Below are 18,085 nucleotides of genomic sequence, written 5' to 3' on the forward strand. Positions count from 1 at the left end.
ACACAGACTTCCTCTCAATATTACCATGGAATAAAGTCGCAGTTACGGAGAAAGGACTGGCAAAAGAAAAAAGAAACCAATTCTGGAAAGCAGCCGCAAACAGACCGAAAGCTGCTTTCATTTGCCTTTTTTCTAAGAGAGTTCAAGAAAACTTTCACTGTTAGTTCTTAAAATGGACAAAAAGAATCTATATATTTAATATCCTAAGGCCTTTTTTGGCCTCCAACAGTTTGTGCTAATTCGATCTCGGAAACTACTGGACCGATTTTCCTCGGATTTGTTTTAAATGAAAGCTCTTAGGCTGTAGACGTGCCAACATCCCTTGGTTTTTCGATTTGCGCGACCGACGTTGCAAAATTTACCTCGATTTGATAACGACATATTAGCGTTTTTGCCGCCGGACAATTTGTGCTAATTCGATCTCGGAATCTACTGGACCGATTTTCCTCGGATTTGTTTTAAATGAAAGCTCATAGGGTCTAGATGTGCCAAGACCCCTTCGTTTTTCGAATTGCGCGGTCGAAGTTGCAAAATTTACCTCGATTTGATAACGACATATTTGCGTTTTTGACGCTGGACAGTTTGTGCTAATTCGATCTCGGAAACTACTGGACCGATTTTGCTCGGATTTGTTTTAAATGAAACCTCTTACGCTGTAGACGTGCCAACATCCTTTGGTTTTTCGATTTGCGCGACCGACGTTGCAAAATTTACCTCGATTTGATAACGACATATTTGCATTTTTGACGCTGGACAGTTTGTGCTAATTCGATCTCGGAAACTACCGGCCCGATTTTCCTCGGATTTGTTTTAAATGAAAGCTCATAGGGTCTAGATGTGCCAAAACCCCTTCGTTTTTCGATTTGCGTGACCGAAGTTGCAAAATTTACCTCGATTTGATAACGACATATTTGCATTTTTGACGCTGGATTTGCATTTTTGACGCTGGACGAGTCATATGGTTGGGGGACCTCCCACCCTCTGATTTTCCGTTTCCCTCTCCATGTAAACCCATCCCTACCTGCTCACAACACGTGTCACCCTTCTACCCTAGCATGGATCCTACGGCAGTTTCACTCATGTCGGGGGTCGGCTCATGTCTTCTTCCAAGAGTATTGGTGATTTATATTCACCCTTTCGCACCGTTACATTTTCAAAAAGTGTTCCGATTTTCTTTTCCAGGAGTGTTATTTATTTTTCAAGGTTGTTTATTTTTCTAAAAGTAGGTAATTTTTAGTTTCCTATTCTTTGTTTTTGAATTTATCATTTTGCCTCCAGGAGGTCCTCTAAGCACTGGTAGTAGCAAAATTTGGCTCGCTTCGCGAGCCAACAGTTACTCGCGGAGCGAGTAACTGGGGGTCCAGGGGGCTTGCCCCCGGCTAGCGGCGCAAGCGAGCGTAGCGAGCTGAAGCAGCTAGTTATCCATAAACTGCCTTGTCCAATGGTAGTCGGTGAGGATAGGAGCAACTATAAGGGGAGATGAGGAGGTTGCTTTATATTTTTTTTATGACACTGAAACTTACACGCATCAAAGTAGTGACTGAGTAAAAAAGTCTGGAAAGTAGCTGCAAGACGAGAACTTGTTACTTTTGCCAGACATCTTTCAATGATGCTTCTTTTTTACAAGGTCTCATAGCAAAGGTTACAAGAAAAAAAATTGTACCACTAATAAAAAACGAACAAAGGAAATCATCTGAATAAATCTTGTGTCTAAAATTGATTGGCGAGGATAGGAGCTACTATAAGGGGAGATGAGGAGGTCGCTTTAAGAAATCCACCCAAAAACGACCTGATATAAACTACAAAAACCCTCAAAAACATTTTTCGGGCAAAAAATCCGGTCGAGGAAATTGACGTGTCACTTCCTTTTAATTAAGTATAAGATAGGCAAAAACCTTTGATGAATTCCCAAAGTCCACTAAGAATAATCTATCAAAAATGTCCAAAAACTTACTCGAAAGGAAAAAATTAAAATGAAAAATACAAAAACAAACACAAAAAAACCTTGCCAAAAGCAAACAAAAAACCGATTTTGAGATAAATCCCTCGAATGAACTTGAAATCACAAAATCGGTCGAGGATGTCAACTGAAATTTTCCCCCCTTCAATTATGAGCTCTGCAACAAGCGTGACTCGCTTGAACCTTTTCATACACGAGCCGCACGAATTCAGCTCTTCTTCTCTCCTCTCCTTCCGTCCATGGACAGAGGTCCAAAATTTTTCGGATTTACTGACGCGACCGGCTGCGGCTTGATGCGTAAACATGGGTGGATTACTAAGATGACACAAAAGGTAGAGGGAAACACGTACAACCTGTCGACTTAAGTGGGATTCATTCCGTGAGGGGACTCAACTTCTCTCCACTATAACTATTCCTCTAATAATTTGGCGATTCAGAAATCCCCTCACTTCTCCGGACCCAACGTGTCCGTTGAAATGTCATCCATGATGTATCCTATACTTAACTGATAGAGTATAAGAACAATTATTACTTTCAACCTACCTACCGTCCAAAGCAAATTGTAAGCTCCCTTAAAAAAAAATCCATGTTTCAGGTGAATCATGTTTCGAAAAAGTCTAACATGTGGTTATGGAAAAATGGGTCGACTGCATGCAACCGACTTGAAGCCGACTTCAGGGATAAGAAGGCACCGATTCACTGAGAGCATCGAGCCGCAGCCGGTCGCGTCAGTAAATCCGAAAAATTTTGGACCTCTGTCCATGGACGGAAGGAGAGGAGAGAAGAAGAGCTGAATTCGTGCGGCTCGTGTATGAAAAGGTTCAAGCGAGTCACGCTTGTTGCAGAGCTCATAATTGAAGGGGGGAAAATTTCAGTTGACATCCTCGACCGATTTTGTGATTTCAAGTTCATTCGAGGGATTTATCTCAAAATCGGTTTTTTGTTTGCTTTTGGCAAGGTTTTTTTGTGTTTGTTTTTGTATTTTTCATTTTAATTTTTTCCTTTCGAGTAAGTTTTTGGACATTTTTGATAGATTATTCTTAGTGGACTTTGGGAATTCATCAAAGGTTTTTGCCTATCTTATACTTAATTAAAAGGAAGTGACACGTCAATTTCCTCGACCGGATTTTTTGCCCGAAAAATGTTTTTGAGGGTTTTTGTAGTTTATATAATACACCTACTTTTGCTCGGTAACAGGCAGTAATCTCAGATAAAGTTACTTTTTCTTCTGGTCATGGTGGTTCTGCAGGTTCAAACAGGCCGTTACAGTTCTAGATCAACGTTCCTCCCAAATGAAATTAATCGGTCGACGACCGACTGAAACTAACCTAAAGTTAAAAAAATATAAGTGTGTACCTGAATTTGGGCAAAAATCAACCTAAAATACTTTGTTTCCGCAATTTTATTTATTAGTTCCCGCCCTACATTTGAATTCAAACTTGTCCCGATTTCGCCGCCAATCCTCTAGCCAATAGTAGAGGTGATTGAAAAGAAGCTCTAGAAGCTTCATTTTTTGCTTTTAGTGCTCCGTCTTTATGTCTTTGGTTGGGAGAAAGTGGCCGTAGCGTGAAGGCAAAACTAGGAGGCAAGGTTTGTTCACATCAAAGATTGTCTTTGTTTTGTATATACAAAACATAATACATATGTTTAATGCAGTGGGTGGATTTCTCACTATGCAAAAATGACATCTGAAGAAAACAGGTTATTTTGGTATGTTAGGAGTATAGAAATTTCAACTCCTGATGAGTTATTTATAAATGTGCCAATGGCTTAAGTATGTTCGAAAAATCTGGAAAGATAGCTTAACAGTAATTACTTATTCAGATAATTGATCATGTGAAGCGTTTCTGAAATTTACAAATGTAATTACCTTGGAGCAAGTTAAGCAATCCTTGTTTGTTCCCTTAGCTCCAGGACATGAACAGAATTTTCAAGGCTATGATTATGATCGGTTCGTTAAAATTGCTCGTAATCCTTGCTGCAAGTATTTTTCTATTGTGACTGACATTACTTCTCCTTATATCTTCTATACTTACCCCGGCCTCTTTTATCAAGCGTAGCAAATTCCATTTCATTGCCTAATTTGCTGTATCAGGAGCAAAGATTTTAAGTTTCTTCTGTGTTGAAGTTCTGGCTAGTGAACACTTGTCACGCACTGATGGATCATCTTTTTTAACTGTTTTCGATCTAAGTTCTTGAGGAATTGCCGGATGCCAGCCTTCGAATTAAAGTTAAAAACAGGAATTACCTCACAGAATTGATTGTCAACTAAATACTAAATCAAAGAGCATCACGAGAACATTAATTCTTAATGTAGATACTCTAGAACGAATATTTTAGTGTGCATATGTCGCAGGCAATAACTATCACCAGCAATTTGCAAGCTACGGGTGATTGGTAGAAAAGCATGAAATCCATAAATGAAGGAACAATAAGAGGAGAGAAGGTATTGGATTAGTTCCTATCAATGGAATAAGACTCCTCTTTCATAGTAAATGCATGGTTGCCATACACACTGATAGCTGGTATTACTTTACACAAGTAGCGGAAAGTGGTGACCTCCTGCAAGTTTTGGTCTCATAGGCAACGAAACTAACTGAGTGGCAAAGCGTAGTGTCTCAGGAAAATGGAGGCGTTCAAAATTGAGATCTTACTTTAATGGGCTTTCACCAATGAGACCTGCATTATGCTGTTATGAATCTTAGCATTTTACTGAGCCTGCTTGTAAGCTGCTTGCAAATTGCAGGTAATTGCTAATTGCCTGCGACACATACATATATACTGAAAATTAGAAACTAAAATGATTTTTCAACGTATTAATCTCTTCAATTGTTATTCATTCGGAATATTGGAATAGTAGGGTAAAAATAGCGACTTTAGCACAAAAGTTTTTAGCCAAATTGTGCAGAAAAATATGAATTAAATTACAGCGTTGTATAGGGATTATTGTTCAATATGGCAACGCTGTAAAAAGAAAGTATTGCATGTTGCCCCTTCAATATGCGGGTTATGCAATGGTGTAATAATGCCCCTTCATTTTTCGGGTTATGCAATGGTGTATTTTTCAAGATGGCGCAGCAGCGTTGCCGCGTGGTGCACGTAAATAAATGATTTATTTATTGGTGAAATTTTGCAACATCGCATTTTACAGTGTTGCCAGATGGGGCAAGAAATTAGTTGATTTTTCCGTACACTGTTGCCAGATTGTGCAATAAATTCGGATTTTCGGACTTGTAAAATTTTCGGTTTCGAGAGACCGTATCTTACCATATGGGTCGGTATCAGATACTGTAGATTAGGGTCTGATTCGGGAAAATTGAAAAATTTTCGGAAAATCACCCTCGACCGATCCGTTGCGGACCGATGCGATTCTTTTACGCTATTGAAGATCGGAAAACTGTACTGACCGAATTTCGATACGACTTTTAGTTTTCGAGATCTCGGACTTGTAAAATTTTGACGGCATCCACGATAGACCGTATCTTACAGTATGGGCCTGGTATCGGAGACTGGAGAATAGGGTCTGATTCGGGAATTGGATTTTCGGACTTGTAAAAATTTTCGATTTCGAAAGACCATATCCTACAGTATGGACCTGGTATCGGAGACTGGAGAATAGGGTCTGATTCGGGAATTGGATTTTCGGACTTGTAAAAATTTTCGGCTTCGAAAGACCGTATCTTACAGTATGGGCCCGGTATCGGAGACTGGAGAATAGGGTCTGATTCGGGAATTGGATTTTCGGACTTGTAAAAATTTTCGATTTCGAAAGACCATATCCTACAGTATGGGTCTGGTATCGGATACTGGAGAGTAGGGTCTGGTTCGGGAAATTAAAAAAAAATTTCGGAAAATTACCATCCTCCGATCCGTCCCGGACCAATACGATTCTTTTACACTATGGAAGATCGGAAAAACTGTACTGACCGAATTTTGATACAACTTTTCGTTTCCCAGATTTCGGACTTGTAAATTTTTTGGGATCAATAGACCATATCCTCCAGTATGGGTCTGGTATCGAAGACTGGCGAGTGTGCGCTTGGAGATTTGTATCCGAACCTTATGTTTTGGAATAAGCAACTGGGATTGTATATTGCAATTTCAGTTTGATGGATCGAAAACCTGTAAAATTTTCGGAATCATTAGAACATAGCCTCCAGGATGGGACTGGAGAGGAGGGTCTGATTCGGGAATTGGATTTTCGGACTTGTAAAAATTTTCGATTTCGAAAGACCATATCCTACAGTATGGGTCTGGTATCGGATACTGGAGAGTAGGGTCTGGTTCGGGAAATTAAAAAAAAATTTCGGAAAATTACCATCCTCCGATCCGTCCCGGACCAATACGATTCTTTTACACTATGGAAGATCGGAAAACCGTACGACCCGAATTTTGAGACGACTTTTAGTTTTTGAGAAAATCCAACTTTCACCTAAGTCGCATGCGTATCTTATATGTATATACGAGTTTTTTTACGCTTGCTCGAATAAATGGGTTGGTGTTTCGCTCTTGACAGGTTGTATGTCCGATTGTAAAAACACATCTATGATATATACCTATCTTATGTGTATGCGCGGTTCTGTTCCTTACATTGTTTTCAGATTGTGTAAAATATTCGGATTTTCGGACTTGTAAAATTTTCGGGATCAATACACCATATCCTTCAGTATGGGTCTGGTATCGGATACTGGAGAGTAGGGTCTGATTCGGGAAATTAAAAAATTTTCGGAAAATTACCCTCCTCCGATCCGATTCTTTTACACTATGGAAGATCGGAAAACTGTACAGACCGAATTTTGATACGACTTTTAATTTTCGAGAAAATCCAACTTTTACCTAAGTCGCATGCGTATCTTATATGTATATACGAGTTTTTATGCTTGTTTGAATAAATGGATTCTTGAGTTTTACTATTCACCGTTTGTATGTCTGATGTCATAAACACGTCTATGACACATACCTATCTAATGTGTATACGCGGTTTTCTTCGTGGCCTTCGTAGACTGCGGTCCTCGCTCCGTCCAGAGTTCAAAATTCATCGTGAAATAGTTGTATGTTCATGGATCGCACAACGATGTGACAACTGGCTCTTAGTTTCTACGGATCAAGGGTATCAGAAAAAACTTAAAAATTGCGGGCAGCCCCCCTCGCGAACCGGATTGTTTAGGAAACTTCAGCACAAGCCTACGGGTCCTCACTCTATACATCCCGAAATCAATGTTCAACGTGAAATATCCGTTGGTTCATGGGTCGCAGAATCATCTGAGGACTCTAATTCACTTGTATGGATCAAGGGTGTTCAGAAAAAACTTGAAAATTGCGGGCAGCCCCCTCGCGAACGGTATGTTTAGGAAACTTCAGCACAAGCCTACGGGTCCTCACTCTATACATCCCGAAATCAATGTTCAACGTGAAATATCCGTTGGTTCATGGGTCGCAGAATAATCTGAGGACTCTAATTCACTTGTACGGATCAAGGGTGTCAGAAAAACTTAAAATTTCATTGCGGGTTCTCACCCAGCGGTCGTGAGGGAGCAACGAAGTGCTTTAACTCCGTTTCCGTGCTGCGGTCCTCGATGGATGCGTCACGAGATGATCAATATTCAACGTGAAATATCTGTTGGTTCGTGGATCGCAGGATAATCTTATGAATCTTATTCAGTTGTATGGAGTAAGCGGTACACTCGATGACTTCGATTATTTACCACAACTTTATATGAGAATGTCCATGGTTGATGATTTCGATACTATACCACAGATAGAAACGTAACATATCAATAATCGATGGTATTTGCTTAATATGTCGAAAACGGTACGTCCTAGACGATTTTTGACGAGATCAATCCGCTACATTTCGATTATAAATTCAATGAGAGCACCAGGAAGCCTCCAAAAGAGTTAGGAAGCCCAAAATCAATCAATCAATAATTATCTTATTGGAATCCACCGTATTGCTTTCAGGGACGTGTCGTAACCCGCGATCTAACATTTAAGGTAGGGTAAAAGATCGATATTCAGGTCCAAATTACTTCACACTCGATTATTTTACCATAGTTTTAAATATAGTACCTATTTAGTGAGAGTATAGATAAATGTGAAACTCCGAGAATCCATCAGGCCTTCACCGATGCCTCCGCGAATAAAGTCAGGGCCAGAAATACAACCAACCTATGAATTTCAATTACACAGAACAATTTACTAATACAATTGTTACGAACCATCGTTTATCAAGCACGTATTTGACTTAGTTTTTGCATAAATTTACTCATTTACTGTGGAAGAACGCTCATTTATACACATTCTGAGCCATATTGGTTAGAATTGGAATCTACAGACTGGCAGTGAAATTTTGGGCGTTAGAAGTTGGTTAGAAGGGTGCGGCTGCACTTTTGGGTCCAAAACCCTCCATGAAAGCGATCTGTCCATACTCTCGCTATAAAGGTACTCTAGTTTTAAATGGACGGAGTTAAACAGAAAGGAACCAAGCCACATCGGGATCGAACCGAGAAAAAGAGGTTTAAAGTTTGACTCCTGCATAAGACTCAATGTAAAAGATAAACTTCAAGTTCGATTTCTGCAAAATTTGTTCCAACAAAAACTTTGAATTTTTGGCGATAGATAGTAGAGCAGTGGTTGAGTTCAAAATCACTCATAACTCAATTTTTTCCAAAATGTGGGTTGGTTCCTTTCTGCTTAACTCAGTCCAAATAGGAATACATCAATATTCAATTATTTCGATTCATTACCATAGTTTTTTTAATAGGAAAACAGCGATGGTCAATTATTCCGATTCTTCACCGTAACATCAAATGGAAAAATCTAATCAGTTGATGATTGCGAATATTTACCGTGATGGACCACCAGACGAGTTTCTTAACCAAAATTTCACGTAAACCATGATGCGCACACCGAAAATTACCGAAATATGATTCTTGAGATTTAAATTCAAACTACCCGCTCATGAAAGCTCGCAATGCTCCGCGTGATTCACATCACACGCTAAACGTTATCACGATAGTTTCTGCGATATAAAAATCTTGACACTTTGGATCAGCTATAGCAAATTGTTTACAGTTTGAACAGCACATGATGGGAAATGAATACTTGTTGCTCGATTGAGAAGCTTGCTGAAAGCGTTGTAGTGCTCGATTTGAATGTCGTAGAGCTTTGAGCAGTTCAAATTCCCCGTAACCAATATGTGAAATGAAAACGTTAATATCTTCGTTAGGAGTTGGTTTCAGTAATTTAGTTGCGTGAATCGTGTTCTCCGTGAAGCTCTGGTTAAGAAACACGTATCAGAATGCTTAAATTCGCACCTCATCTAGTGGTCCATTTTAAATGGGAATGTAACAATACTCGATGATTTCGATTACTTACCACAACTTCACATGAGAATGTTAATGGTCGATGATTTCGATAGAAATAAAGGTAAAAATATCAATAATCGATGGTTTTTGCTCGGTATCTCGGAAACGGTGCGTCTTAGACGAATTTTAACGGCAACACATCCGCTACTTTTCAAATATGATTGCAATGAGACCACCGGAAGCCTCCAAAAAATTTATCAAACCTAAAAGATGTTGAATTTCATTGCGGGAACCCCCAGTTGCGAAGAACGGTATTGAAAAAGCTCCAGTAGGTACATTGCTTTACGGTCCCCGTCAAAATCAGAACTGAGAACTCAAGAGGGAACTGATGCATTTGATTGTGAGTCAAAATCAGAACTTCATAAAGAACTTGAGATAAAGGATACCACAGAAGCGGATCATAACTCTAGTAAAGATAAAAAGGGTGATGCGAAGATCCATGTAGAGATGGATAAAAACCATGTTTTGAAGCCCCAAAATCATGAGAATGATTTTTTTCTTCTTTCTTTAGGATTTTATGACTTATGATTCACTCCACTAGGCTTTCAAGAAGCTTGATTTTCATACGAGAAGCCAAGAGATTGAATGGTGTGATGACTATGAGAAATCAAAAATGCTCATTTTGGACGCGAATCCAGGCAAAGTGTCGAGTTCCATAAACTCGTGTTGAGCGCTGTGGAGATAAAAAAAAACAAAAATGTGATTTTTGTACAAAATTTCGGCCCAATCCAAAAAATGTCACTAATTACCAAAAACAAAAAAAAAAACCAGGCACCCAAAAATATGATGGCAGTACCGTTTGGATTCATCATATAAAAGGAAATGATATCAAAACGGCCCAATTTTCTCTTTCATGCCCATGCAATATACCAAACACCCCAACTTTTTTCACAAAAAAAAAAATAAATAAATACCTATAAGGTATGATGACCTGAACACGTTTATTGGATCCATCGCTTTAAAGGAGTATGATATTAAATCGGCCCAACTTCTCTGAAATATGCCCATCTCGGATCAATAATTTTTTTGAGACCTTCCGACTCATCGCTGAGGAGACACTGATCATTACTTGACCCTTAGTATATGTCCTTGTTTAGATGTCAAAGAGTTCCTTATGAGAACTGTAATGAATTTTTTTTCTTTGAAGAGATAAAATCAAAAAATCGTCATAAAATTGAAAAAAAAATTCGAAGAAAAAAAAAGGAATGGGCCGGCCGGCCGTACATACAAGTGGTAGATAATATAGGGTGATTATCGTCTCTCTTTCACATATACATGAACAAGTATCATCGTCAAAAGGAGGATCAGTCCTTCTTGAAATCGTCATTGAAAGATAGACTGAAAGATATTCACACATGAGTGAACAACTTAACAACTTTCAAGCAATGCCATATTCTTTGTTTGTTTCTGATAGAAGGCCTTACAAACTACTGAACCTTGGCGTATTATTGCGAATATTATGTGCCTCCTACTTACAATGCTTCTTTCTTAGCAACTTCATGGATGTTGGCAAGACCGGGTCGGTCACCCATGCCAAAATGTTGGGGCATACCAATGTATCTACATTTCCCCCCTTTTTTTTGTACGTGCCGGCCGGCCCATTCCTTTTTTTTTCTTCGAATTTTTTTTTCAATTTTATGACGATTTTTTGATTTTATCTCTTCAAAGAAAAAAAATTCATTACAGTTCTCATAAGGAACTCTTTGACATCTAAACAAGGACATATACTAAGGGTCAAGTAATGATCAGTGTCTCCTCAGCGATGAGTCGGAAGGTCTCAAAAAAATTATTGATCCGAGATGGGCATATTTCAGAGAAGTTGGGCCGATTTAATATCATACTCCTTTAAAGCGATGGATCCAATAAACGTGTTCAGGTCATCATACCTTATAGGTATTTATTTATTTTTTTTTTTGTGAAAAAAGTTGGGGTGTTTGGTATATTGCATGGGCATGAAAGAGAAAATTGGGCCGTTTTGATATCATTTCCTTTTATATGATGAATCCAAACGGTACTGCCATCATATTTTTGGGTGCCTGGTTTTTTTTTTTGTTTTTGGTAATTAGTGACATTTTTTGGATTGGGCCGAAATTTTGTACAAAAATCACATTTTTGTTTTTTTGGAAGGATATCACGTATTTTTGGTATGACTTCTACGAAGTATCAGGCAAAGAGAGTTCCCATTTTAAATTTAAAAGTTGTTCCCGCGGGCGCGAGGCAGAGAGGAAACGACCCCCCCCCCCCCCCCCCTCGAAAGCGGCCCACCTTTTTTTAAGGAATTTCGTTCAAACCGCATGTCAATAATCTGTAATCGTTCTCGAGACATCAGTAAGGAAGGATCCATATTTTTGGCACACCCTGTACGTCACAGAAAAAAAACCGCAGGTCAGTATTGAAATCGTGACAAAGTTGGGTCACTTGACGTAATGCCTAATTCTCATTGGCTACGAACGATAGAAACTACAGTAAAGCGCATTGACTTATAATGCAATCTAGGTCGCGCGGTAGGTAAGACAGCTAGCGGGGTAAATCAGGGTGAAGACGCGCCTTCCGCTTAGTGGATACATCCGGATATACAGTGGGCGCCGCTTATTGTGGTCAACTTGGGCCGGGCCACTTTGATCACATTAAACGGCTGATTATAAAAAGCGAAAAAAAAAAAGTGAAGTTACTCACGATGATTTTGTCCCGACTGTTGACCGTCCCTTGTTCAGCACGCCTTCGTTTTCTCTTAAGAACACCCGCACACTCACGCACTAAATTTAAAAGCCGTAATAATTTTTTTAAAAGCCGTAAAAATTAAAAAGTACATAGTAAAAAGATAAAAACTCAATGTTTTAAAACAATCATTTAAAGAAAGAGTCAATAGTAGCTTGTTTTGTATTGTCTCGTAACAAAGCATTCACGAATGATTCATACTGATACTGAACTTCGAAGTTTTCAGCCAACGATTGAACGCCGCGTCTTAAAGTGGCCAAAGCATTGCGCATTTCTCTGTTAGATGGTGGTGGTAGTGGAGGCTCTTTTTCATCGGTGTCTGAGATCTGCTCCTCCTCCTCATGTTTTTGGAGAATTTGGACGCATATATCTTCCTCAGTAGGCACTGAACAAATTTTCTCGGTTTCTTCGAGAGCAAAAAGTTCTTCAAAGTCGTCAGTTGTGGGCACAGAAGGGGCGTCTATTTCAATGGGCGTTTTGCAGAAGCCAGCCTTTCTAAAGCAGTTACGAATTGTTTTTTCGCTTGTTTTATCCCAAGCCTCCCTGATTTGGTGAATAGAATCTAGAAGATCGGTTTTTTTTGCTATTGCAGCAGATGAAAACTCCGCAAGATCTCCGTCTAATTCGTCTATTATTCTTTCGCGCATTTCGTGTCTATAGTAAGACTTGAAAGCTTTGATAATTCCCTGATCGCAAGGCTGTATCAGGGATGTGGTGTTCGCGGGTAAAAATTGAACTTTTATGTGTTTCAGAGGAAGGGCTCCAACATTGTGTGCTGTGCAGTTATCGATAAGCAGGAGTATGTTTCGGTCTAAGGATTCATCCCAATCAGTTAACCACTTACTAAACAGATCTTTAGTCATCCAAGCCTTAGCAGAGGAGGTGTAATCAGCTGGCAATTTCTTGACGTTTTTTAAACAACGTGGCATTTTGCTTTTACCGATCACTAGCAGACGCTTCTTTTCACCGGTCATGCTAACGCAACAAAGAATCGTTATTCTGTCTTTGCATGATTTGCTTCCTTTTGCTGTTTCATTTTTTAACACGTACGTATGCTCCGGTAAAGCTCTGAAATAGAGCGCAGTTTCATCTGCATTATAAACATCACTTGGTGCGTACTCAGACAATATTCTGGGCCACTCCTCAGTCAAAAAATTTCCCGCTGCAGTAGAGTCTGCGTCACGTGCCTCCCCGTGCGGTTTTTTAAACTCAATGCCTTCTCTCTTCAACCAACGATTAAACCAACCATCCGTTGCGACAAAACCTTCAATTCCCAGTCTTTTAGCTAAAGACTCGGCTTTTTGGCGCATGATAGGACCGTTTACACGAGCATCTTTCTCGCGCACTTGCACAAACCACTCTTTTAATGCTTGTTCAACTTGCACATTTTTACCGTGCCGCACACGTTTACGCGCACTTCCTTCATTTTTTTCCACCGGCTTCTTCTCGATTTCATACCGATTCTTTACGAGTTTACACAAAGTAGACTGCGGTATTTGTAACTTCTGCGCAGCATCCCGCTGATTTTTATTCAAAAGTTTGTCGTAATCCTGTAGAATTTGTTTCTTTTCTGCCGTGGTTAAGTCTCTTCGACGTTTCCTTGAGTCCGCCTCCATAGCTTCAGTCAAAAAATAAAACTTTAAAAACGGCAATAAAACTTTAAAATGGGGAAACACTGAACTGTACGGACGCGATGCGAGTCTAATAACCGCGCGGAAGGCACTGATTAGGTGTGTCTGTCAACAAAAATAAGCTCTCACACCAGGTAAGTGCTGATAAGGCTCCGGATTCCCGATCACAATATGCGGCCGGCGAACACAATACGCGGCGGATTTCGTATGGAATTGGATGTTGCCGGTCCGTTCCGCGAGAAATGATTCCATTATGCGGCCGATTCTATTAACCACGTTTCTAATAAGCGGCGCCCACTGTACGAACGAAAAGTACCCGTATCAGGCAACGGCACTGGCATGACAGGCATTTCCATTGTCTCGGTCTCGGACTTGCTGGGTGTTGCTGAGTTGCCTATCGTCCCGCCTGAAGGGACTCTAGTCTCGCCGAAATTTCCTAATGCGCAGTCTAAGCCATAGATAGTGCATAGAGAGGTTATGATAATGTTATTGTTTCGATCGATTGGAAATTTTGAATCGGGTTTGAGCATAATAGCATTGCAATTTCAATTTCTCCTGGCCCCTGTCTCTTTTTCTATGTCATATTATTTCTGAAATTAATAACAATATAACTTCTTGAATGGTTTTCTCATTGTACACACGAAACATTTTCAATTTTATGCTGCCCCGAGGAATAATACAGTGGGCGCCGCTTATTGTGGTCAACTTGGGCCGGGCCACTTTGATCACATTAAACGGCTGATTATAAAAAGCGAAAAAAAAAAAGTGAAGTTACTCACGATGATTTTGTCCCGACTGTTGACCGTCCCTTGTTCAGCACGCCTTCGTTTTCTCTTAAGAACACCCGCACACTCACGCACTAAATTTAAAAGCCGTAATAATTTTTTTAAAAGCCGTAAAAATTAAAAAGTACATAGTAAAAAGATAAAAACTCAATGTTTTAAAACAATCATTTAAAGAAAGAGTCAATAGTAGCTTGTTTTGTATTGTCTCGTAACAAAGCATTCACGAATGATTCATACTGATACTGAACTTCGAAGTTTTCAGCCAACGATTGAACGCCGCGTCTTAAAGTGGCCAAAGCATTGCGCATTTCTCTGTTAGATGGTGGTGGTAGTGGAGGCTCTTTTTCATCGGTGTCTGAGATCTGCTCCTCCTCCTCATGTTTTTGGAGAATTTGGACGCATATATCTTCCTCAGTAGGCACTGAACAAATTTTCTCGGTTTCTTCGAGAGCAAAAAGTTCTTCAAAGTCGTCAGTTGTGGGCACAGAAGGGGCGTCTATTTCAATGGGCGTTTTGCAGAAGCCAGCCTTTCTAAAGCAGTTACGAATTGTTTTTTCGCTTGTTTTATCCCAAGCCTCCCTGATTTGGTGAATAGAATCTAGAAGATCGGTTTTTTTTGCTATTGCAGCAGATGAAAACTCCGCAAGATCTCCGTCTAATTCGTCTATTATTCTTTCGCGCATTTCGTGTCTATAGTAAGACTTGAAAGCTTTGATAATTCCCTGATCGCAAGGCTGTATCAGGGATGTGGTGTTCGCGGGTAAAAATTGAACTTTTATGTGTTTCAGAGGAAGGGCTCCAACATTGTGTGCTGTGCAGTTATCGATAAGCAGGAGTATGTTTCGGTCTAAGGATTCATCCCAATCAGTTAACCACTTACTAAACAGATCTTTAGTCATCCAAGCCTTAGCAGAGGAGGTGTAATCAGCTGGCAATTTCTTGACGTTTTTTAAACAACGTGGCATTTTGCTTTTACCGATCACTAGCAGACGCTTCTTTTCACCGGTCATGCTAACGCAACAAAGAATCGTTATTCTGTCTTTGCATGATTTGCTTCCTTTTGCTGTTTCATTTTTTAACACGTACGTATGCTCCGGTAAAGCTCTGAAATAGAGCGCAGTTTCATCTGCATTATAAACATCACTTGGTGCGTACTCAGACAATATTCTGGGCCACTCCTCAGTCAAAAAATTTCCCGCTGCAGTAGAGTCTGCGTCACGTGCCTCCCCGTGCGGTTTTTTAAACTCAATGCCTTCTCTCTTCAACCAACGATTAAACCAACCATCCGTTGCGACAAAACCTTCAATTCCCAGTCTTTTAGCTAAAGACTCGGCTTTTTGGCGCATGATAGGACCGTTTACACGAGCATCTTTCTCGCGCACTTGCACAAACCACTCTTTTAATGCTTGTTCAACTTGCACATTTTTACCGTGCCGCACACGTTTACGCGCACTTCCTTCATTTTTTTCCACCGGCTTCTTCTCGATTTCATACCGATTCTTTACGAGTTTACACAAAGTAGACTGCGGTATTTGTAACTTCTGCGCAGCATCCCGCTGATTTTTATTCAAAAGTTTGTCGTAATCCTGTAGAATTTGTTTCTTTTCTGCCGTGGTTAAGTCTCTTCGACGTTTCCTTGAGTCCGCCTCCATAGCTTCAGTCAAAAAATAAAACTTTAAAAACGGCAATAAAACTTTAAAATGGGGAAACACTGAACTGTACGGACGCGATGCGAGTCTAATAACCGCGCGGAAGGCACTGATTAGGTGTGTCTGTCAACAAAAATAAGCTCTCACACCAGGTAAGTGCTGATAAGGCTCCGGATTCCCGATCACAATATGCGGCCGGCGAACACAATACGCGGCGGATTTCGTATGGAATTGGATGTTGCCGGTCCGTTCCGCGAGAAATGATTCCATTATGCGGCCGATTCTATTAACCACGTTTCTAATAAGCGGCGCCCACTGTACTTCCAAATGTGACCATTCTTGATTTTGCATGAAACTTCTCTCTCTAGGTACCTTTTTCGTTGTGAGTGAGTTTTCTTTTATGATTCTCTGATTACTGAGGGCACAATGCTTGGGCACAATGTGCCTGAAACGAAAAGTTGCTACTTACTTGTTTACTATGTGCATTCCTATCCAGACATCATATGAAATCATCTTGGTACTTGCGTTAAATGTTTCTGTTCATAAGGAGATGGTATACATTAAACTTTAGTTGTGATGGCATAAATTTTCTCAACTGCATGCTGATTATTGAAACTATGTCAGTACGACAAGGCAAGACAGCCCTATCTTAACCGTGCAATATATCGCATTTCGATCTCTTATCAGACTGCTTCAAACTTTCAATAATCGGCCTGCTGCAATGAAATCCTTTTATAGCTTTCATCATTATGATTCTCCATTTGGCCATTCTGGTCAACTAGAGTCCACAAAGACACATTGACTTTAAACGCGCAACAGGGTGAAAGGGAGAGTGCCAGTTTAACTAATAATGGGTTTATTTTCAATGATAAAATTAACCAGTCTATTTACTGTCACACCTTCAAAGTGGGTGAATGTGTCAGGCAAGAACCCTGATAATCAACAACTTCAGAGCTGCTCTTAATATAGGACTTCTATGTAATGTTCCATCTCCTGTGTACAGTAGGCACAAAACCAGGATTTACATTAGAGGCATCACCTGTGTTAAGGGATACCTTTTATGTCTTACATTATTCAACATTTTTTTTTTGGATTCTTGGAACTAATGATAGAATGCAAGCTAAATTCTGCAGCTCAGTGCAGGACCTCTATCATTTACGCTGCTTATACCTAGTTATGCCACTATAATTTATGTTATGCCCCACTTTTGAATAAAAATCAGCGGGATGCTGCGCAGAAGTTACAAATACCGCAGTCTACTTTGTGTAAACTCGTAAAGAATCGGTATGAAATCGAGAAGAAGCCGGTGGAAAAAAATGAAGGAAGTGCGCGTAAACGTGTGCGGCACGGTAAAAATGTGCAAGTTGAACAAGCATTAAAAGAGTGGTTTGTGCAAGTGCGCGAGAAAGATGCTCGTGTAAACGGTCCTATCATGCGCCAAAAAGCCGAGTCTTTAGCTAAAAGACTGGGAATTGAAGGTTTTGTCGCAACGGATGGTTGGTTTAATCGTTGGTTGAAGAGAGAAGGCATTGAGTTTAAAAAACCGCACGGGGAGGCACGTGACGCAGACTCTACTGCAGCGGGAAATTTTTTGACTGAGGAGTGGCCCAGAATATTGTCTGAGTACGCACCAAGTGATGTTTATAATGCAGATGAAACTGCGCTCTATTTCAGAGCTTTACCGGAGCATACGTACGTGTTAAAAAATGAAACAGCAAAAGGAAGCAAATCATGCAAAGACAGAATAACGATTCTTTGTTGCGTTAGCATGACCGGTGAAAAGAAGCGTCTGCTAGTGATCGGTAAAAGCAAAATGCCACGTTGTTTAAAAAACGTCAAGAAATTGCCAGCTGATTACACCTCCTCTGCTAAGGCTTGGATGACTAAAGATCTGTTTAGTAAGTGGTTAACTGATTGGGATGAATCCTTAGACCGAAACATACTCCTGCTTATCGATAACTGCACAGCACACAAT

The 18,085-nt window shown here is 40.0% G+C and overlaps 2 protein-coding genes across 2 annotated transcripts; both read right to left on the reverse strand.

The window, feature by feature from the left end:
* Positions 1-11,941: 11,941 nt before the first annotated feature.
* Positions 11,942-13,982, reverse strand: LOC140225755 (tigger transposable element-derived protein 6-like). Its single transcript, XM_072305649.1, has one exon. It carries the CDS (start codon positions 13,659-13,661, stop codon positions 12,174-12,176), a length of 1,488 nt encoding a protein of 495 aa, XP_072161750.1. The 5' UTR covers positions 13,662-13,982; the 3' UTR covers positions 11,942-12,173.
* Positions 13,983-14,393: 411 nt separating this feature from the next.
* Positions 14,394-16,441, reverse strand: LOC140225754 (tigger transposable element-derived protein 6-like). The gene has a single exon (XM_072305648.1). It carries the CDS (start codon positions 16,111-16,113, stop codon positions 14,626-14,628), a length of 1,488 nt encoding a protein of 495 aa, XP_072161749.1. The 5' UTR covers positions 16,114-16,441; the 3' UTR covers positions 14,394-14,625.
* Between the last annotated feature and the right edge of the window lie 1,644 nt (positions 16,442-18,085).

Source organism: Bemisia tabaci, unplaced genomic scaffold (assembly GCF_918797505.1).
Source record: "Bemisia tabaci unplaced genomic scaffold, PGI_BMITA_v3".
NCBI classification, from domain to species: domain Eukaryota; kingdom Metazoa; phylum Arthropoda; class Insecta; order Hemiptera; family Aleyrodidae; genus Bemisia; species Bemisia tabaci.